The sequence below is a fragment of the Somniosus microcephalus genome, chromosome 6 (genome assembly GCF_052327205.1).
Source record: "Somniosus microcephalus isolate GS21.2 chromosome 6, FLI_Smic_1.0, whole genome shotgun sequence".
Taxonomy (NCBI): Eukaryota; Metazoa; Chordata; class Chondrichthyes; order Squaliformes; family Somniosidae; genus Somniosus; species Somniosus microcephalus.
Window position 1 is genome coordinate 98724229 of NC_140992.1, and position 23473 is coordinate 98747701.

General features: G+C 39.4%; 1 protein-coding gene across 1 annotated transcript in view; it reads left to right on the forward strand.

Moving 5' to 3' along the window:
* Positions 1–21690, forward strand: part of LOC147115944 (cohesin subunit SA-1) — a 215279-nt gene extending 193589 nt beyond the window's left edge. The window contains exons 21-34 of the mRNA XM_085990618.1: positions 2367–2454; positions 2889–2969; positions 5019–5111; positions 5447–5621; positions 7948–8087; positions 8822–8923; positions 9012–9160; positions 9901–10029; positions 11440–11645; positions 14495–14669; positions 14910–15020; positions 16197–16317; positions 18261–18341; positions 19522–21690. Coding sequence (XP_085846744.1) covers positions 2367–2454; positions 2889–2969; positions 5019–5111; positions 5447–5621; positions 7948–8087; positions 8822–8923; positions 9012–9160; positions 9901–10029; positions 11440–11645; positions 14495–14669; positions 14910–15020; positions 16197–16317; positions 18261–18341; positions 19522–19545 — 1675 coding nt within the window. The 3' untranslated portion in view covers positions 19546–21690. The remainder of the gene's footprint in view (positions 1–2366; positions 2455–2888; positions 2970–5018; positions 5112–5446; positions 5622–7947; positions 8088–8821; positions 8924–9011; positions 9161–9900; positions 10030–11439; positions 11646–14494; positions 14670–14909; positions 15021–16196; positions 16318–18260; positions 18342–19521) is intronic.
* Positions 21691–23473: the final 1783 nt, after the last annotated feature.

Sequence of the window (23473 nt, forward strand, 5' to 3'; positions counted from 1 at the left end):
AGCTTACGCAGGGTTTCCGTGGAACAATGCAAGAGCCCGAGTACGGTGAGGTCTGAGTGGGAATGGGGCGGTGAATTAAAATGACAGGCGACTGGAAGCTCGGGGTCACCCTTACGGACTGAACGGAGGTGTTCCGCAAAGTGGTCACCCAATCTGCGTTTGGTCTCCCCAATGTAGAGGAGACCACGTCGTGAGCAGCGAATACAGTATACTAGATTGCAAGAAGTACAAGTAAATCGCTGTTTCACCTGGAAGGGGTGTTTGGGGCCCTGGACAGTGGAAAGGGGGGAGGTATAAGGGCAGGTGTTGCATCTCCTGCGCTTGCACGGGAAGGTGCCGGGCAAAGGGGAAGGGGTGCTGGGGGTGATAGAGGAGTGGACTAGGGTGTCTCGGAGGGAGCAGTCCCTACGGAATGCTGAAAGGGGAGGGGAAGATGCGTTTGGTGGTGGGATCACGTTGGAGGTGGCGGAAATGGCAGAGGATGATCCGTTGAATGTGGAGGCTGGTGGGGTGAAAGGTGAGGACAAGGGGAACCCTATCGTGGTTCCGGGAGGGAGGGGCAGGGGTGAGGACAAAAGTGCGGGAGATAGAATGGACACGGTCGAGGGCCGTGTCAACCACGGTAGAGGGGAATCCTCAGTTGAGGAAAAAGGAGGACATGTCAGAAGCACTGGTGTGGAAGGTGGCATCGTCTGAGCAGATGCGGTGGAGACGGAGAAACTGGGAGAATGGAATAGAGCCCTTACAGGAGGCGGGGTGGGAGGAAGTGTAGTCCAGGTAGCTGTGGGAGTCAGTGGGCTTGTAGTGAATGTTGGTCAATAACCTATCCCCAGAGATGGAGACGGAGAAGTCGAGGAAGGGAAGGGAAGAGTCGGAGATGGACCATGTGAAGGTGAGGGAAGGGTGGAAATTGGAGGCAAAGTGAATGAAATTGTCTAATTCAGGGCAAGAGCAGGAAGCGGCACCGATACAGTCATCAATGTACCGGAAAAAGAGGTGAGGGAGGGGACCCGAGTAGGACTGGAACAGAGTGTTCCACATATCCCACGAAAAGGCTGGCATATCTAGGACCCATGCGGGTACCCATAACAACACCTTTGATTTGGAGGAAATGAGTGGAGTCAAAGAAGTTGTTCAATGTGAGGGTGCTGGTGGATGGGGACTGGTTGGGCCTCTGTTCAAGGAAAAAGCGGCACCCTCAGGCCATCCTGGTGGGGGATGGAGGCGTAGAGGGATTGTACGTCCATGGTGAAAAGGAGGCGGTTGGGGCCAGGAAACTGTTAAAGTGGCGGAGGGTGTCGGAAGAGTCGCGGATGTAGGTGGGAAGAGACTGGACAAGGGGGAAGAAATAGAGTCGCGATAGGAAGAGATAAGTTGGGTGGGGCAAGAACAGGCTGAAACGATGGGTCTACCAGGGCAGTCCTGTTTGTGGATCTTGGGAAGGAGGTAGAAGCGGGATTGGGGAACTATGAGGTTGGTGGCCGCGGGGGGGGGAAGATCTCCCGAGGAGATGAGGTCAGTGACAGTCTTGGAAACGGTTGTTTGATGTTCAGTAGTGGGGTCATGGTCCAGGTGGAGGTAGGAGGCAGTGTCGGAGAGTTGGCGTTCAGCTTCCGCTAGGTAGAGGTCAGTTCGCCAAACAACAACAGCACCACCCTTGTCAGCAGGTTTAATGACGATGTCAGGGTGGATCTGAGAGAATGGAGTGTTTCAAGTTCAGAGGGAGGTAGGTTGGAGTGAGTAAGGGGAGCAGAGAAATGGAGATGGCCGATGTCACGGCGGCAGTTAGCAATGAAAAGATCTAGAGAGGGTAAGAGGCCAGGGGGAGGGGTCCAGGTAGAACGAGAATTCTGAAAGCGGGAGAAAGGGTCAGGCGTGCGGGGGGAAGACTCCTTACTCATTCTGAGATTTGTTTGTACTTTTTAAGTTAATTTATTTTAATAAAATCTTTGGAAGTCTTATGTCTTATGAAGCACTGTTTTGAAAATGTACGGCCGCATTTTGCAATGGAAGTAGTTTAGCGTGATTTCATTTCACAAATGTTTTCCCTATTTTGTTTAAGTTATTCACATCATTGATGTAATTGGTAGTTTATTGAAAGTGAAATGGCTAATGAGTTACTTACATGTTTGAAACTTTATGGTGCTTTATTTAACTCCAACCCTTGTATATTGAATAACAGATGGTAAATCACAATTATGATATTTGTAAGCTACAAAAGCCTAGATCAGATTTTTCCATTGTAAAACAGAGTATGTTTATTTTTAACCTTTTTGTTGCATCAAACATTAATAGAGAACTACTGAACCTGAAAACCCTGTTTCAGGAGAGAATTCTGTCGTAATTTAAAATTCTTTTTTTATTAGTGCTCATGATCTTACAAAATGGGAACTGTTTGGAAACTGCTACAGGCTTCTAAAAAGTGGGATCGAACTTGGATCTATGCCAGAACAGGTAAGAATGTCTCAAACATTTAAATTTTTTAATCAAAGTTAATTTATTTTTCCGATGCACATTTATTTCAGTGCATTTAAAATAGTTCAATGTTTATCTGCTGATTATTTTTCATAACTTAAAAATGTTCAAATGTAAATAAGATATATGCAGCACCTCATTTGACTAATCAACGTCAGCAAAAAAAACTAGCAGAAATGTTCCTATAACGCTTTTAAACAGTATATCTATTTGCTCATCCTTTAAGATGTTGAGTTTAATGAGTCCTCTGTTTATATAGACTTCTATTGCCCCATATATTTTTTCTATATAGTCCATCATTCAATTTTCTAATGAGGAAATTCTTAAAATGTTCTTGATGCTGTTTTGCTCCTTGTCCATTGGGCTGTGAATACTCAAGCGTAATTGCTACTCTGTTTATTTTACTGGTCTAGATAGTGGTCCAGGCACTCCAGTGCTGTCACTACTCAATTCTGTGGCAGCTCGTGAAGACAGCAGAAGGTTCCCCAACTAAGGTGAGAAACAATCTAATGGTCAGCAATATTAATGCTGCTGTTTTTTTTTAAATGTTACTTTGCACATTTAAAAGAACTGGAATTGTGCCAGAAACAAGAGCTTGGAAGGTATGGCAAATTTTTCAATTCGGTTTAGTCTGTCAAAGGTTATCCCTGGTAATGGAAATTTGTACATGTAAATAGGTTCTGAAACCGTACTCATTGTGCACATGATGTGCATAACTTAATACGGAGGGGTGACCCCGGTCCAATTATGTTAAATTATTGTGGTGCTGACTTCTAAGATTTCTAAATAGACTTTAGATCAGTGGTGTTTCTGGAAAGGAGTACTTCAGATTGGAAGTATTTGTTGGAAGTAGTTGTTTACTGTTGGGTGTTTTGTTCTAGGTTACTTGGAAAGGATTTTCAATTCTTTGTTTTTCTGGTTGCTTTTATATTGTGAAATATCTCCACTATTTAATAGTTCATTATTCATGTTCTATAAGGAAGTTCTTCTGTCCTGTCATTAAACTCTCTAGTTTATAAATCTTATGCATTAGATATTGGCATCACTCTACTAAAGGGATAATTTCCTCATTTACAGTGGTGGCTCCACTTACACAGGGTCTTCACCGGGTAACTTCTTAAAATGTAACTTTAATCGTGCTCAAGTCATATTGGAGAAAAAGCAGTTTTAGAAGTGACATAGCCACATGGTGATAGTCTGCAATTTATGTTATTTCATTGTCATTGCAGAGTCACCGAGATTCTTCCTTTAGAGGTTAACTAGTCATTACTGTCTTCTTTGTGTTGAGAATTCACCCATAAGAGAACATCTGAAGGATTAGGGATTTTTTTGAGAAATCAGTATTAAGGGACAAGACCCATATTGCAACACACCACCAAGGTTGAAAACCATAAAAAGCAAGATAGCATAAGTCAAGAAATAGCAATTAAGTGTTTGAAGGCTTGTGTTTTAAAAGCCTGAGGAAGGAAAGACTGAATGGGGTAGGAAAGTCCACCGTTTTGAGGTGCTGGGAAAGAAGTGAGTCATTCTAAGTTTGAGTCTGTTCTTTTTTATTGCCTTCTACTTGCTCATGGAATGGAAAACTTAGACCCTGTTTCACTGGAGTTCAATTGTGGTTTTAGTCAACTGTAGTCAGTGGTGTACCTGACTCCCCGCACATGAGCACGGTTAAAGTTTTAAATTATATGCACCCTGCCACTCCAGAGCTGTAATACTTATATGGCAACACTGCTGGTCCTCCTTCCATTGCAGGCCTTAAATCTTCTCTTCCTGTATCTCTTTGTGCTTGACTATTTTCAAGTTTAAATCAACAGCTGGAGCCTGGATTGAAGTTGGAAGCAAGAGATTCCATTTAAATATCACAACACTGGAAGAGCAGAGTGGAGCAATACCAAGTACAGCAGCTGGTACTAAATGCATTCTGCTCCTCCAGTGCTGTGATCAGTTAAATAGCAATTCTCATTGCCAGCTTCAGTCCTGGCTGTTGTTGCTGATTTAAAATGGGAGACAGACCAGCAGGGTAGACAGGAGATTTAAAATCAAGAGGGAATGATTTAAAACTAGTAGGGAGAGTGCTGGAGGAGCAGAATGAGCAACAGCTAACAGAAATATGTTCTGGGATGCATATGCTTCAAGAGAGAGGGAAAACAAAGCACTGTTTGTTCCTGTAACTGTTGATCAAATTTTTTTGTGGTAGTCTTTCTTAATTATTTGGCATGCCCTGCCGAGGCATTCTTATACTTGTGCGACTGGAGAAAAAATGGAAATAGACGGAGGAGTGGGGGAGGCAAGAAAGAAAGGAATATAAAGGGGGAAATCTTTGAATAAAATGTTTTAGCTGCTAACAATGTGTTTTCTGCATTGGTGGGGACTTGATAGCCATGTGGAATATGCAATTTCAATGTAATACAACTAGCAAAATAGAAATATATAGACTTAATGTCATTTTTGTTCGCCTTTCGCTGTGGCTGTTTTGCACAGTTGAATATCTCTACATTTGGTTAGAAATTAAAAAATACAGCTGTTAAAATTATCTCTTTCAGGAAGAACTACTCGGTTTGAGAAAAACATTGAAAGCATTTTGTATCGTCTGTCAGCACTGTTTGACAAATGTCAACCCTTCTGTCAAAGAGCAGGTAGATAATTCCATGAAATAGTTGTGTATAAGACATTTTAGCAGTAGGTAATAATAATGGTAAATTGGAGAACGATTCAACATAGATCAATTAACACTTCCCGTGAAGTTCCCTAGCAAAAAGTAAAATAAGTGCTTAGAAAGCTACTTCACTTTTGAATTGTGAAGATTTTTGTTTAATTTTACTTTTTACAGAAATTTTCATCAGAAATAAATGAAGTTTTGAGAGGTGTTGAATCTAGCTAAAACTTTGATTCCAAACAATGTCATTTGAACATGAACTGTAAAACTCTATTTTCAAGATTTCTTTTCAAGATTTCTTTTGTTACATTCTAGGCATTCATGTTGCTTTGTGATCTCCTAATGATATTCAGTCACCAATTGACAACTGGTGGTAGGGATGGGCTCAAGCCACTTGTTTACAGCCCAGACACTGGGTTACAATCAGAGTTGCTCAGCTTTATAATGGATCACGTATTTATTGATCAAGATGAGGAGAACCAGAGCATGGGTAAGGCTGTCCACATGAAAGTAAATTTCTACCCTCACCTAAAGTAATTAAGTTAATTTGGTGTGTTGGGAAGTGTTCATGGTTTTATGGTAGTCAGTTACCCAAATCAGCATAATTTACATAGGATATACGGCACAGAAACAGGCCATTCGGCCCAACTAGCCCATGCTGGCGTTTATGCTCCACATGAGCCTCCTCTCGTCTTTCATAGAAACAAAAAAGATATCTCATCTAAAACTATCGGCATAACCCTCTATTCCCTTTTCCCTCATATGCTTGTCTAGCCTCCCCTTAAATGCATCTATACTATTCGCTTCAACCACTCCCTGTGGTAGCAAGTTCCACATTCTCACTACTCTTTGGGTAAAGAAATTCTGAATTCCCTATTGGATCTCTTGGTGACTATCTTATCTTGATGGCCTCTAGTTATGCTCTTCCCCACAAGTGGAAACATTCTCTTTGTATCCACTCTATCAAAATTTTTCATAATTTTAAAGACCTCTATTAGGTCACCGCTCAGCCTTTTTTCAAGAGAAAAGAGACCCAGCCTGTTCACCCTTTCCTGATATGTATACCCTTGCATTTCTGGTATCATCTTTGTCAATCTTCTCTGCACCCTCTCCAGTGCCTCTGTATCCTTTTTATAATATGGCGACCAGAATTGTACGCAATACTCTGTGTGGTCTAACCAAGGTTCGATACAGGTTTAGCATAACGTCCCTACTTTTCAATTCTATACCTCTAGAAATAAACCCTAGTGCTTGGTTTGCTTTTTATATGGCATTGCTAACCTGTGTCGCAACTTTTAGTGATTTGTGTATTTGCACTCTGAGATCCCTTTGTTCCTCTACCCTACCTAGTCTCGCACCCTCCAAGTGATAAGTGACCTCCCTATTCTTCCTACCAAAATGTAATACCTCACATTTATTTGTGTTGAACTTTATTTGCCAATTATATGCCCATTCTGCAAGTTTATTAATGTCCTCTTGTAATTTGTTGCAGTGCTCCTCAGTATTGACGACTTTCTCCCCGCCCCCCCAAAATTTTTTTTGAGTCATCCACACATTTTTAAATAGTGTTTTTTATTCCAAAGTCTAAATCGTTAATGTAAATTGTGAACAGCAGTGGTCCCAGGACTGATCCTTGTGGAACACCACTACCCGCCTTCTGCCACTGTGAATAGCTACCCTTTACTCCTCTCTGCTTTCTGTCCTGAAGCCAGCTCACAATCCATTCTGCTACTTGTCACCTGACTCCAAATTCTCTGACCTTGTTCATCAGTCTATTATGGGGTACGTTATCGAAGGCCTTTTGAAAAACCAGATAAATTACATCTATTGCATTACCATTGTCTACTCCTTCTGTTACCTCTTCAAAAAATTCAATAAGGTTGGCCAAGCAAGACTTTCCCTTTTGAAATCCATGCTGACTATTCATTATATTTTTGGTTTCTAGAGATGTTCTTTTTTCTCCTTTAGTAGGGATTCCATTATTTTTCCTACCACCGATGTTAAGCTGACTAGTCTATAATTCCCTGGCAATGTTCTATCCCCCTTCTTAAATATCGGTATTACGTTAGCTATCTGCCGGTCCTCTGGCACTACACCTTTTTCTAACGAATTATTAAATATGCATAGTAATGCCTCTGCTATCTCGTCCCTAGATTATTTTAAAATGTGTGGATGCAATCCATCTGGACCAGGGGTTTTATCCTCTGATTTTGATTCGTTTATTTAATATATCCCCTTTTTTTATTTTAAGTGCACTTATCTCATTACTAACCTCATCATCCAATGTCATGTCCACCTGTTCTATCTCCCTGGTAAATACTGAAGCAAAATAATGATTTAATATTTCTGCCATCTCTCTATCGTTAGCTGTGGTATTATCCTGTCTATCCTTTAATGGCCCTATTCCCATCCCAACCTTCCTTTTTTTATTGATGTGCCTGTAAATTATTTTACTATTTTGTTTTATGTTCCTTGATAATTTAATTTCAAATTTGTGGTATACTTCACAATCTCTCTAATCTACTCAATTCAGCAGTATCTAGATTATAATGTTATTCATGGGTGCCAGTATTTTATTTTTAACATAGATGATGGATGACATTTAAAAATAATCTGCAACTAGCAGTGGAAGTGTTACAGTAGGTTTCAAGTGAGTTAAAATTTTAATTTGGGAAAGGCCTATACTGTACTGTTAACTGTGTGGTTATAGTAGGTGGCTTCTTCTCTCCAGCAACTGTGAGGCTGCAGCCCTAATGAAGAATATTTTGTGATGACGCCAACAATGTCAATTTTAATCATACTTTTCTTATGTACAGAAGGAGATGAGGAGGATGAAGCCAATAAGATTGAGGCCCTCCACAAAAGAAGAAACCTCCTGGCAGGTTTTTGTAAGCTTATAATTTATGACATTGTGGATATGAATGCTGCTGCAGATATTTTCAAGCACTATATGAAGGTAATTTTAGGGAAGAGAACATAACTTTTTTTCAAAGTAAAATTATACCCTGTAGATCAAATGAATTTAACAATTTTTTTTTAGCTGCACTGCATTCGGAGCTGTGAAGAATGTTCTTCCCCCCCCCCCCCCCCCTTTTCCTCCCTTGTAGGCATTTATTTCTGCTTAGGGTATGGTTCCAAGGCAATGGATGCTCTCCTGTACTTTGCCCAAACACCATTTTTCATATGCGAGCCTGGACAATGAGTTGGCAGGATCTTCAACCATGATGGCATCACAGCCGTCCTGATCCTGGCCTAACCTCTCATTAGCTATGCACATTTTCCACCAGAACTCAATGGACAGCAGGATCCCTGCTTGTTCCCTCTCTAGCCCAGGAACATTGAGGCCAATTGCCACCCTGATTGAGATCAACTAACTCTGCACAGACTGAGAGTAGAACCTGTGACTACTTAGTCCGTGTGGCTTAGTATCACACTGGGCTGTGCCATTACCCAGTAGACTTCAGGGGAGCCACTGAGGTATTCTTTTTAAAATGCTAACTTGTACAATTTATGCAAAGCATGTTGAATTAACTGTCAGCTCCACCTGATTAGTCTATGAGATGCTATTGAGGAAAGATAAGTGCTGGGTTTATTGAAATTAAATATATCCTAGAGGAAAAATTTGTAATAACAAAAGAACTGCAGCCAAGAAAACAGCATGTTGTCATGTTTATGTATTTTTAAAAACAGTATTACAATGACTACGGTGATATCATAAAGGAGACGTTGAGTAAAACAAGACAAATCGACAAAATTCAGTGTGCCAAGACACTTATTCTCAGCTTACAGCAGGTGAGAAATTTCTAATGTTCACAACAGCAACTTATTTTTGAGCAATATTAAGTTAAGTGAAATGCTAACATTCACTTCTTTTTTTAAGCTCTTCAATGAGCTTGTCCAGGAGCAAGGTCCTAATCTTGACAGGTCATCAGCCCATGTCAGTGGTATTAAAGAGCTTGCTCGTCGGTTTGCTCTTACATTTGGTCTGGATCAGATCAAGACAAGAGAAGCTGTTGCTACCTTACACAAGTGAGTAGCAGCACAACATTACAAGTACTGTAACTATCGACAAGAGTCATACTTCACAAAAGCACTGCCAGAATGTGACATTTTTGAAGCTATTTGTAGCAGGTTTAGTTTTTTATGTAATAAGCCTGAATCTGCATCCCCCTCATTCTGATTTGCCAACTAGTGGAAACAGTCTTTCACTATTCTCTTATTCATAGTTTTGAAAATCTTCATTGGATTCCCCTTTTAAGCCCTAGTTTTGAGCCTTTTTTTCATAACCATAACCTCTTATTCCTGGTATAATTTTGATGAATCTTCCCTGTTCGTGTTTCATGCTGTAATATCTTTCCTATAATGGGGTACATGATATACCAAACATGACACGTGTTTTGCAAATTCAGCATCACTTCCTTTTTAATATTCAGTTCCCCTATGTATAAAATCCAGAATCCTATTTGACTTTTTTTAATGCCCTTTTCTACCTTAATTGCCACCTTTAGAGATCTGTGTACCTGCACCCCTAAAACTCTCTGTTCCTCCACTCTAAGAATTTTACAGTTTAGGATTTACTTTTCAATGTTCTTTTTCCCCAAAATGTACTCTGCATACTTTGCAAAATGGGCATTTGGTGGAAAGCAGAAAAATCCTTTAACAGTTTCTCATAGAGGTGATTTGCTTGAATTATGGGACCTGGTTTTAATTGCTTCAAAACTAGGTCCTGTCCAGTGTCTATAACACAAATTTGTCTATTCTTATAACAGAGATGGCATAGAATTTGCTTTTAAATATCAAAATCCAAATGGACCAGAATATCCTCCGCCAAATCTTGCCTTCCTTGAGATTCTCGGTGAATTCTCCTCTAAGCTTCTACGACAAGACAAAAAAACTGTGTAAGTAAAATATTGATAAATAAATTTCTAAATAATAATAATCAACTTTATTGTCATTGTTAGTGCACAAGTGCAGTACAACGAAATGTAGGCTTGTGGCTCCCGAGAGTGTACATTTAGATTAAGACATTTAAACATTCAACATACATTTGGCTTGTAATACATTAACATAAACATAACCATAATAAAGTGCATTGGCAGATGTGCAGGCTTTAGAGTTTATTTGTGGAGTTCAGTAGGATGACAGCCCTGGGAAAGAAGCTGTTCCTAAATCTGGTCGTACGGGTGCGAATGCATCTGTAGCGTCTCCCAGATGGCAGGAGGGTGAACAGACTGTGGCTGGGGTGGGTAGGGTCTTTGATGATGGACCGTGACCTCCGTAAACAGCGTTTCTGGTATATGTGCTCTATGGTCGGTAGCCGGGTGCCGGTAATGCGTTGGGCAGTTTTGACTACCCGCTGCAGGGCTTTCCGGTCATAGTAGCTACAGCCGCCATACCATACTGTGATACAGTTCGTCCCATAAATAACTTGCTTTTAGTTTCTGTAGTCTTTATAATTTTATTAAGAATAAAAAGGTTTGAGAAACCAAGGTACCACAAATGCATATTTCAAGTAAAATTATTATTTTTTCTCTACACGGGGCTATATATTCTTAGATATTGCATAGTATTCATATATAACGTAAACATGGAATAGCAGCATTAAAATTTCAGTTGTGAAGGTTATAGCAAGGAATGCTTTGACTAGTTGGAAAGAGTGGTTGGCCAGGAGGTTTGAGAATGGTCCAGAATCTCTCGAGATCAGAGAGTCCAGAGTCTGTGTAGTAGAGTAGACCAGGGTCTGCAGGAAAATAAAACTAGAAGTAAATGTATTTTCAGTGTCCTTCTGCGTGAATATATAATATTGTCAGAAATAGAGGCCCGTAATTTGCGGCCCCTACGGGCACATACGAGGTGCGTAGCGCATGTACGAAACCTCGAACTTGCGATCTGTCAGGAATCTTCTTGATAGATCATTCACATCTGCGGGCGAAGAGATGGGCTATTTGCCCAACCTCTGTCAGTGAATGCCCGTGAAATTCTTACACCTGGTATAAGATATGTACGGAAACCTCATAAGCATGAATGGGGATTCCCTTTTATTGGTTTGGCCAGCCCACATGATCCCAGGGGCGCTTGCGAATCGCCTGCACCCCTGGGATACGTGGGCCTCTACCCGCGGGTACCCGGAGAGGCCCAGGACCGCGAATCTCCGTAACCTCCCAGACCACCAGGTACGTGGGAATTTTATTTGCGGATCAGAGGCATTTCCCCGCAGGAAGCCTCCGACCGCAAATTCAGGGCCAGAATTTTTCATGTTATTATTTTGTTGTATGCTCAGTTGTTGCAATATTGTTTGTTTTCTTTAGTCATGCATACCTGGAGAAATTCATGTCTGAACAAATGATGGAGCGAAGAGAGGATATCTGGCTGCCCTTGATCTCCTATCGCAACTCATTGCTTACTGGTGGTGATGACGATAGGATGTCAGTGATCAGTGGCGGCAGCAGCAGTAAAACTTCCTCGATACGTAATAAGAAAGGGCGTCCACCACTAAACAAGAGGCGGACAGAAGGTAAGTAGCAAAACTGTTTAGCATTGGCTCGTTTAGTCCAATTATTGAGGAAATTTACTTTACATATTCTAAATTGAAAGTGATTGCAGTGTAGTTTTAATTGTTTATTTCTTTATTATAATCTCTGCATAGCCGAGAAGGCAGCTTCACAATGCTGCTTTTGTCTACATCACAATGCTTTTGTAGTCTGTATATACTTGCACTGTTGACAGGCCCAGCCCCAGTACTCCCATTAGGGCTACCAATGAGCACAAATTTTACAAATGCTAAACAAGACAATTTGTGCATATTTTGTAAACATTTTTTCCAGTTTTGGCTTTGTATTTTGACTTACTCTGAACTTATTTTGTGTTGCATCTATGTGAATCTTATCTGTTCTTAAAAAATTATTTAGAGCAATAATTTTTTTTTAAACTATAATATATAGACTGCAGCAATGAGTCATGTCTGACAAATGTAATAGTTCTTTGAGGAATTATCAGTGTATTGACAAAAGAAACCTATGGCTGCTGTGTATAGGGGTTTTCAGAAGGTGTTAAATAAGGTGCTGCATAGGAGGCTTGTCGATAAAATTAAGTTGAAGTGTATTAGAAAATGTAGCATGGATAGATGAAAAGTGTGAGGTGATGCATTTTGGGAGGACTAACATGGGAATACACAATGAATGGTAGGACCCTAGGAAGGACAGAGGATCAGAGGGGGACCTTGGTGTGCATGTGCATAGATCCTTGAAGGCAGCAGGACAGGTAGATAAGGTGGTTAAAAAGGCATATGGGATACTTGCCTTCATTAGCCGAGGCATAGAATATAAGAGCAGGGAGGTTATGATGGAGCTGTACAAAACGCTAGTTAGGCCACAGCTGGAATAGTGTGCAGTTCTGGTCGCCACACTATAGGAAGGATGTGATTACATTGGAGAGGGTGCAGAGGAGATTCACCAGGATGTTACCTGGGCTGGAGCGCTTCAGCTATGAGGAGAGACTGGACAGGCCTGGGGTTTTCCTTGGAGCAGAGAAGGCTGAGGGGGGTACCTGATTGAGGTGTACAAAATTATGAGGGGCATAGATAGGATAGATAGAAAGGAACTTTTCCCCTTAGTAGAGGGGTCAATAACCAGGGGGCTTCGTTTCAAGGTAAGGTGCAGGAGGTTTAGAGGGGATTTGAGGAAAAACTTTTTCACCCAGAGGGTGGTTGGAATGTGGAACTCGCTGCCTGAAAGGGTGGTAGAGGCACGAACCCTCATAACATTCAAGAAGCATTTAGATGAGCACTTGAAACGCCATAGCATACAAGGCTACGGACCAAGTGCTGGAAAATGGGATTAGAATAGACGGGGCTTGATGGCCGGTGCGGACACGATGGGCCGAAGGGCCTCTTTCTGTGCTGTAAAACTCTGACTCTATAAAGTTGGCTGAAAGATAGAAAACAAGAGAGTAGTATTTAATGGATTTTCTTTAGACGTGAGGGATGTAAACAGTGCTGCCTGCCATCATTATTCTCAATATACAGTGCACACACATTATCTGGACTTGAGTATAGGAGGCACAATATCAAAATTAACAGACAATACAAAAATGGCAAAGCGTGGTTAAGAGGACTGTAAGTGACTTCAGAGGGCATGGACGTGTTAGTAGATTGAGCGGAAAAATCTCACAAGAAATCTAATGCAGGTGAATGTGAGGTTGTACATTTTTGGAGGTAGAGTAAAGAGAGGACACAAACTAAATGGTAAAACTTTAAAAGGAGTAGAGGAACAGAGAGACTTTGGATACACAGATCTTTAAAAATGGGAAGAAAGGTTGATAAACATGTAGAAAAAGCATAAGATCCTCGATTTTATAAATAAGGGTACCGAAGCAAACAGGTAATGCTAAACCTAAAGAAGTCATTGGTCATGTCTGTTGGAATATTGTAACTAGCTTTGTTCACCTTTTAGGTATTTCAGACTTTTGCCTCTGCCAAAAGCTCTTGACATGATTTGGATTAGGAAACTTAAATGTGTAGGGAATGGCAGGCACATCTTTAGCTCCATTAAATAAATAAGGGTGCAATATTTTTATACTATTGAAAACCTGTTGCTTTTTACATGTAACATATTGATGTGCTTTGCATTTCAGAACTTTAGTGTGGAGCATGAAATTTCAGACTGCTGTCAACTTAGCTGAACATTTAACATTGAAATGACCTATACAATATCAGCTTCCCCCACAGGCCAGTTGGTAGAAGCAACATATAGCAGTTATGCAGGCCAGAATGTCTTGAGTTTGATTCCCAGTCTGTGCTGTATTAGCTGATTTCAGCTAGAGCAACAGATGGTGCGTGCTCAGTGCTCCTGGCCTGGGAAGGGGCCGAAAGACAGCCAAAGTTCCCGCACCTAATTGCTTTCAATAGCCCCTGTTGAAAAGTGCACATCTGTTGATTTTGGATGAGGACATAATAAAATTCAGCTCTGATTTCCCCCCTCCCCTTCCTTCACCTCCATAGTTCAATAGCCTGCTAACACACTATTAACTCACACATGAAGAATGGACACTGGGGCAAAGTATTAGAGGGCACCTATGGAACCCTATATCAGCCTTAGGAGAGGTAAACATTAACAAAGCAGACATGCACAACATTTCTAGTACATTTTCTTAAAAATGATATCTTTATGTAGAAATATACCACTTCAATAAAAGCCTCTTTTAATCATCCCATGCACAATTTGTTCCCATGGCAATGTATTGAACTTACACTCCAAGTTGGCCTCCACAGTATTAATTCAGAATTGGACCATTCAAAAACCGAATACAGCAGAAACCTTAACTTTGTTTCTTCATGGCAACATGTTCTTTTGCTTGGTTTTGTAGAAGAGAATGTGGACAGTTCATGGTTGAACAGGAATGACACCATTCAGACTCCAGGAGTCCTGCATGCTCCACAGTTAACTTCCACAGTCATGCGGGAAAACCCTCGGCAAGCAGCAGAACACAACATAGAAGAACAGGAATCTGAACGGGCCTCTGAAACTGATTTTGTGCAAAAGTAAGTGAACTTTACTTATGTCCAAAACTGTAGTTCATTAGCAGCAGAGAGCACTAAAGGGGAAAGTGCAATACTGAGTGGGCCTAGTTCATGCTTTTAACAATTTGAATATAACTTGGCATTCTTGTTTTTCAATCCATCTGTGAATGATTTGGGAGATTCTGTATCTGTATAGAATCTTACAGATTTGGAACGGAATGTCAGTTTATTTTTTTTTAAGTGAAACTCTTTTCTGTTTAGCCCTCAAATGCAAATGTCTTGGTTGGGCCAACACAAGCTGGAGGAAGCACACCGAAAAGACAGAGTGGCCATGAACTACATGAAAGCGAGAGGTGGTGTAAGGCAATCAGTGTAAGTTCATAGACTGTTTTTCGGCGAAGTTTAGTTGCCATATTGAAGTATGCAGGTATATGTTAATGGTGATGCCACAATGCCAGGTGAATTATGGTAATATCTGACAGTAACTATTGATACATTTTTCTTATATTTGAACTGTTGAGATTAAGATTTTAATGAAATTCTGGTTTGATGTAAAATCGGATGATCCCTTTTAAATTGCAGTTTGAAGCTATGTGGGACAGGTGGGTGTCTTTTACACCAGCAAATATATTGACCACAATGGGTATATTAAACTAGAAAATATTCTATAGAATCAGTCTCTGATTGAAGCTGTATTTATCATTGGTAGAAAAGTGCTGGCAAATTGTTTGAATTTTGGTAAGAAATACATGTGTATGGCAACTCTTTAGAACAAGTGGCTGAGAAACTGACTCCTGAGTAGAAAGTCAGGACGTGCTTGAGTGCTTGGCTCTGTTGAGTTTTATCTGTTCTCGAGCTGCTTGATAAAGAGTCATGTGATACTGGTCATTTCAACCCTGAGTGATGAATAATAGTGGCAAAATGGTACCAGTGAGCTCACCCTTTGTGAATCACTGAACCTTGCACTCAGCAAACCTGGTAACCTTTGAGAAATCCACAAGATATCTCCTTTCTGCTTGAAAAGGCTCACATGGTGAGACCACCATTAAAGCGAGATGTACCAGTATCTTGGAGTGGTGTAATTGCATTCCTTGAGTTGTTGAGGCATGTGATATTTTAATTCAGTAGCCAAGTTTGTTTTTCCTAATTTTTTACATTTGCCACTATTATGGGAATTCCACTCGGAGCTTAAAGCAAATATTAAGATAAGGAGTGCACTACCATAAGTCACAGGTTCAGGACCTGAGGCTACCTGTTACTTTAAAAGAGGAACTTTCAGGATAAGTGCAAGGAATGATGTTTATTTACCCCTGCAGCAGTCCTTTCTAGAGCTATTTAAAATAAGTTGCAAGGCTCACAGAATGTGTTGTGTTACAGGTCCTTTCATGGAGTAGGGGCATGAGGATGACACCAAACTTTGGGGTTTGCTGAAAATAATCCCTTTTTTAAAAAAAAGGGTTACTGCCACTAAATCTAAAAGGGAATGGTTGGACGTAGCCTGCCATTCTAGCCTCTTCAGTATTTAATCTTCTTTGCCTGCCTCTACAGCCGCAGCCACAGTTTAATGGAGGATGACGCTGAACCAATTTTTGAAGATGTAATGATGTCATCGAGGGGTCAGTTGGAGGACATGAATGAAGAATTTGAAGACACTATGGTTATTGATCTGGTCAGTGGTCACATATATTCATCAAAAATTGATGTGCGTTAAATATCTAATATCAGAATAATATCGCATTGGGAATAGCCCATTTGAGGATTTCATTGAGGAATGTAAGAAACCCGTAAGTCAACTTATGAGGAGTGGCTTATAGTTTGCTTTTGACAAGTGAAAGAGCCGTCATAACACAGTATCAGTGTTTTGATTTGTTTGGTACGGAGATTTGCATTTACACAGCATCTATATTGACTGCTTATAAGTGTAACAGCTATATACAAATGATGTACATCCTTTTGCTAAATTGTGAAAATACTAATTGATTCATTGCCTAATAGTGACTGTATGTCTTAACTTTTATGATCAACTAGGTAGCAATTTCAGCTTGCATTACTATGAAGCTCAACTTTAAGATTCATTAGAATCGGACACTTTTGAGAGGTTTATATTTAATTAATGTTGACAGTGATGCACTATCACACTGAGTTCACTGGAATATATTGGGAGCTAGGGAATCATTACTGGGATGGTGAGATTGATTTCAAAACAACTTCATCGTTTATACGGTGGAATTGTTGCATAAATATGCTTGCCATTCTTGGAGGTGAAAATATGCTTTAGTTATAGCAAAAGCCATACTTGGCGATGGGACTATGCTTTGTCTACTTCATAACCAATCTTGGCTGTGAAGCATTGGGATTGCCCAAATTTTATGCAATTTTAATGAATCAAGATATGATCAATATTATTTGACTAAACAGCTAAATGGAATCAGCTGAATAGCTGTAATGGCAGAAAAACTTTTTGTTGCTTTCTGCTAATTTATGTGGATGACATCAGGCATACACATAAGTTAGTTGCCTGTGAAGGTGACAAAACCAAACACTGGATCGTGCACTCAGCAGAATTGAACATCAATTTTCTATTCTCCTATAATTTGATCTACAGGAGGGGCAGATATTCCGCTCCCTACAGGTGTGCACGCGCTGTGTACTCACCCGTAGGGACATCGGAAATGCCAGTTTTAGGCATGCACTCCGCCTGCCCTGGAGAAGGGCCTCTGCGGGCGGAGAGTTCTGCTTTTTGGAGACCCTCCGCCCACAGAAAACCCTTACAATTCTTGCGCCTGGTAAAAGCAGATGCAAGGCCTGCTTTTACCAGGATAAGAGTTGAAAAAAGTTTTTTTTAAATGTCCACTGATTTATCATTTTAAAATACTTTAAAGAAAGGTAAGTTTATTTTTAGCCCCATTAAAAACTTGAATTATTTTTTTCAAAAATTTAAATTTTTGTTTAAAATAGTTAATTTATGTAATTTCAAGTCATTTTAAAAATGTGATTTAAAAAAAAAAAAAAAAAATTACTTAAAAGTTTTACTATGTTTTGGGGGTGATCTCCATTCATATATTTGATCGGTCTTCCTGTCAAATGTATGAAGGGAGATTCCCTTCTCTGATTGGCTCCCCATGGCCCACGTGATCCCAGGGACGCTGCGAACTACCTGTGCCTCTGGGATATGTGCACACTGGCAGTTTGGAGAGGCCCAGGAACGGAACTCTGCGCCTCATGGGAGCCCTCCGGTCTTGGCGCAGATTTTTCCAGATCGCAGCCCTCCGCCCGCGGGAGGCTTGCGAACGGAATTTCTGGGCCCAATTTTCTATTCTCATTTAATTTGATCTACAGGATATAGTAGACCAAATATTGATGGAAATCAGACGATCATTAGTTTATTGTCCCCAGTGTTTAAGAAGTGCCTGTAAACCTCAGGGCCATAGTTTACCATTACACTTCCCAAATGTGCTCAATATTTATGTTCTCTTATTACAACTGAAGCAATTTGCCTCTGCTTGTGTTTACATTCTTGATCTCAAAGTGGGTTCTTGTCTATGCTCATAGATTTTGAGAGTAGAAGTGTTTGAACAGCAATTACAATAACTAAGTGAACTGTTTTTACAGCCTCCATCACGAAACAGACGTGAACGAGCTGAACTCAGACCAGATTTCTTCGACTCCACTGCCATAATGGAAGATGATTCGGTGTGTATCAAGGAATACTTCAGTCTATGATACATCCTCAAATAACCATGATGAATTAAGCTTTTGAGTACTCATGCCCTTGTAGCTGTCAAAATATTTATAACGGCTACAAAAAAACCTGAATACATAATATAATTGGAAAAGGTTAAAGATCTCAGGAATTTTTTTTATTCACACTACTTCTCAACTAAACTAAAAAATTTAAATTTTTTCTGATTTGGTGATGAAATGCAATTGCAGTCCTCAAAGGATTAAATATTTAACAGCTACAGCTGTCTAACAGTGAATCAGTGAAGTTAGGCTTTTTGTAATATTTTCCTTTAACATTTCCTGTCACAATGTTAATATATTAAAGTGACTGATGAACTGTTTTCTTGACTAATACTGTATACCATTTAAGTGTATATTGTAATAATCCTGGGGAACAGGGCTATGAGAATCTGGACTTGTGGCTCTTCCCCCTCCCATTCCCCAGGGGTGGGAACTGCCACAACTCCATCTTCCCACAGCCAAGCATCTTGGAATCATTATGTTTTGTATAGTCTATTTAAGTATGGCGTAAGTCAGAATTCTTCCCTCTCCTCACTGTCTATTAAAAATTGATTTTGACACCAGTTATGTAAACCAATGACACAATTATTTTTGTGTTCACTGTGTACTTTTAAAAGTAGAAATCTTAAATTTTACCATCTCTATTTATTCCTCTGGTAGTCTATTCTGTAAAAAAAAAAAAAAAAAAAAAAAAAAATCCTCGTGCACTCTTAAATGTACTTTTTCAAGTGTGGAGCTTCTTTCTTATATATAAACTTTAAACATCTTTATGTACTGTTTTGTTACGTATCGTGAAGATTTCTAAACGTGGAGCTATTATAGTGGATCACATTTGAAACGCTAACATGTTAAATTGATGTGCTCAAGATTAACACTTTATTATTCACCAGCAATGGGGGTACAGTTAGTTATCCTGCTTTGGAGATTTATTATCTGTTCTGTATTAAATGTTGTAAATTTATAACAGTGCATTTGTAAATTTAGTTTTTGTACTACCACATACTTCACTTGTATATGGATTATCACCTCAAATGTTTTGAATTGATATGTTTGAGAAATGTTCTGTACTGCTTAGATATATTTCCTCCCACAAGTCTGAAGATGGATTTTTTTATTTTTTTTCCTTTAGGGCTTTGGAATGCCTATGTTCTGAGAGACTGCTGGAAGTTTTATATTTTTAAGAACTCCATCGTCTAAAGAGAATCCAAGATCTAAATACTGTGACAGCAACTTTTAAACTAAATTTTACATATTCAAGATCTGATTTATTTTTTATCAAAGGATAAACTTGATGAAGATTTGATTATGATAAATGGGGAAGCCTGAAGGAGGAAGCACTATAATGGTCTGTTACTGAGACAGATTATTCTTATGGACCGAAAAACGTGGCATCTTCTTGGGAAGAATTACCCCCTCCCCCTAAAATTGATCTGACACACAGACTGTACCACTGCTGAGGAGTGCTAACAGTAGGATTTTAAAAAAATATTATATATATCAACCAGGAATAAATTGTATTAAAATCATGAAGGCATATTTAAAAAGATAGGGTGGCACACACAGCAGATGACACCTAAAGTACAGATTAGTTCCCTGAGTTTTTGTAATTTTTTTCTGCTGTACAGTTTAATATAAAGAAGAACTTTTGAGATCAGCAGTTTATGTTATGTTTTTTAATTCAAGCTTATACATTTTTCAGAAGGCAGCGATGCTGAAATACTAGGTTAGGAGCAAGGCAATTTTCTCACACTGGAGTTTGGTTTCTTTGTGGTACGCATTTATTTTATTGAGGGGGTGGGGTGGGTAACTGGAAATCAATTGCAAAAACTTATATACAGTATGTGTATAAATGGGTAGTAGGTTCTGCGGGGGCTTTTTAGAGATGTGAAATATTGCTGCCGCAAATCACAGGTAACAGTAATCCAGAGGTTTCCTTTCTTTTTATTACTAAGGTCTTATACGTACGTCTACAGCAAGCTATTTCCTTTCATAATAAAAGCTGCCTTATTTACTGTGAAGACTACTCATTAGCTGCTTTAAGTTTGACTTCAGCAGAGAGTTGAGATGTACACTCTTATCATAGTCCTGTGCATTTTGCTTTTAGTTTTAATGCTCAGAACCCAACAGGTAAAATTTAGAAGCTTGGGATAGCTTCCTAAAATTCAGTTGGTTGAGAGGTGTTCCTTATTAGACAACACTTCACAATACAATACATTTTATTTGAAAAAAGGTTGTATAAATCAATGCTGTACACTCCCAGAAGTGTAAAAATTAGGTCGAGAGCACATTTCACAGTTAAATTTTGGTGCGCAGTTGCCCTTGATTCCAGATTTACTGTATACAGTAGTAAGGAATGTCCACTTTTTGACTTTCACAATTGTCTAAATGTACTTTTACAGATAATGTTAATTTTATACAGACCAGAGTTCAGTAATTGACTAAATGGCGGATTAGCCCAATGTGCTAGAATGTGTTCCATCTGTCTTGCTTCTGATTAGTTACCTGCAGAATTGAAATGTTCTTTTAATGCCATTTTTTCCCATCTAATTATATATTTACGGTAATATCAGAAACAAATTAATTTCATAAACTACAATTTTAACATTTTAACCATCTTAATTTAGCTGTTCAATGGACAGTTTCCAATGTAGAAATTGACAATTTGACACCTGAAATTTCACAAAACAAAAACTAATCAAAAAATGTTGCGTGAAATTGTTCGCAGAAAATATTTGAAAGCTACTGTAATAAATGGAAATAATATTGCATTATAAATTTTAACTTTTGCTCACATTTTCAAAGTAGTTATAACTTTAGATTTTAAACTCTAAGGTCATACAAGTCATTTACTTAGATGAACAGAAAATCTGATTTTAAAGGTCTTGACTTTTTGGTAGTGCGAGTAAGCAGTTGTGAAAATATGCAATATTGGTTAGTTTTGTACAATTTTCAGACTAAGTTGTCAATGATCTGAAAATAGTTCTGTGGATTGAGTGGCGCGACGATAGGTACTGCATGGTTAGAACCATCTCTGCATCAACTTACGCTGTGCAGTCAACTATTTAAATCTGAATTCTTCGGCAGTATTGTAGCAGAATGTGAAACGATGGTTTCATGTCTGGGTACCTCCACGCTGGGCTTGAAATTGAGTTTGAAGTTAATAAGTTTTATATTTTGAGTGTTACCTTGATCGGTTTTACTAGTAATACTGTAAATTGTACATTTTCAGTATAAAATTTCTTTTTGTACATTTTAAAGCTGATGCTTCACCTTTCCTTTAATAAACTGTTTGAAAGAATTGGTTGCATACCTTCTATGTTCTTTAAAACTTAAATATCTCTATATAGATTGATTCCTGGCTGCTAATAATGGGTTCTTTAAACTGATAATTTGATTCACCATTTTGAACCTCAGAGTTATCAAAAGCCCTAGCTTCTTGTGAGTACAATATAAATTGATCACCCATTTTTTTTTTTATAACAGTGGATAGGAGAGTATTGCACAAGATTATCCACCCTTTAAAAAAAAAAGTGAGTCTTAGCACTACAATGCTTGTTAATGGGTGAATGAACATTGGCAATGCAGCTTCCATTTTTAAAGTAGTTATCATTACACAAGACATAAGGAGAAAGACTGAATCTATCATTATAAATGGCTTCTGTTCCCGCTCCCACACCGTTGCCTCGGGAGACCCCCCAAGGATCTACCTTGGCCCCCTTCTATTTTACAACTACACTGTCTCTAATTTGTTATGCTTGTCTGACTGGATGAGCAGAAATTTCCTCCAACTAAATATTGGGAAGACCAAAGCCATTGCCTTCGGTCCCCGCCACAAACTCTGTTCTCTGGCCAGCGTTTAAGGCTGAACCAGACCATTTGCAACCTTGGTGGCTTAGTTGACACCGAGATAAGCTTCCAACCACATATCTGCTCCTTCACCAAGTCCACTTACCTCTAACATCGCCTGACTCTGCCCCTGCCACAGCTCATCTGCTGCTGAAACCCTCATCCATGCCTCTAGACTTGACTATTCTAATGCTCTCCTGGCCGGCCTCCCATCTGCCACTGGATATAAACTTGAGCTCTTCCAAAACTCAACTGCCCGTATCCTAACTCACACCAAGTCCCGTTCACCCATCACCCCTGTGCTCACTAACCTACGTTGGCTCCCGGTCCAGCAACACCTCGATTTTAAAATTCACATTCTTGTTTTCAAATCCTCCTCCCTATTTCTGTAACCTCCTCCAGCCTTACAAGCCTTTGAGATCTCTGTGCTCTTCCAATTCTGGCCTCTTGTGCATCCCGGATTGTAATCGCTCCACAATTGATGGTCGTGCCTTCGGCTACCAGGGCCCTAAGCTCTGGAATTCCCTCCCTAAACCTCTCTGCCTCTCTCTCTCTCTCTCTCTCTAAGTTGCTCCTTAAAACCTACTTCTTTGACCAAGCTTTTGGTCATCTGTTCTAATATCTCCCTTATGTGGCTTGGTGCCAAATTTTTGTCTGATAATTGCTCCTGTGAAGTGCCTTGTGATGTTTTACTACGTTGAAGGCGTTCTATAAATGCAAGTTGTTTTGCTGCAGCTGTTAAATATTCCAGTCACTTTAAACCTACAGATTGCTTAATTTGGAAATCCCTATTATATTATTTGTGCAAATTGAAAATAGATATTGAAGTACTTCAGTTAATATCAAGTAAATCTTTCAATACCTTTGTGTCAGAACTGAATTTAAAGTTCAATTTTATCAAATTTACAGAAGATATGACTTTTTAAAATAAAAATCACTTTGCCTAATTTAACATGATTCATACCATGCGTATGGGCTGGCCTTTTAATACAAACATATGTAAAAGGACAGAAAAAGACCAACTGGTCCATCAAGCCTGTCCCAACCCAATATGGTACAAGCTACACACACCATCAACCCCATTCCCCAACCCAGTCAATCTTTTGGGAGAGGCAAACAAAAAATAACAAAGAAAAAAATCTTAGGGCAATTTAGGAAAAGAGTCAGGAAATTCCTCTCCAACCCCTTAAGACAATCATGTAAACTCCAGGAGACCAAGGTGACTGATATCACTA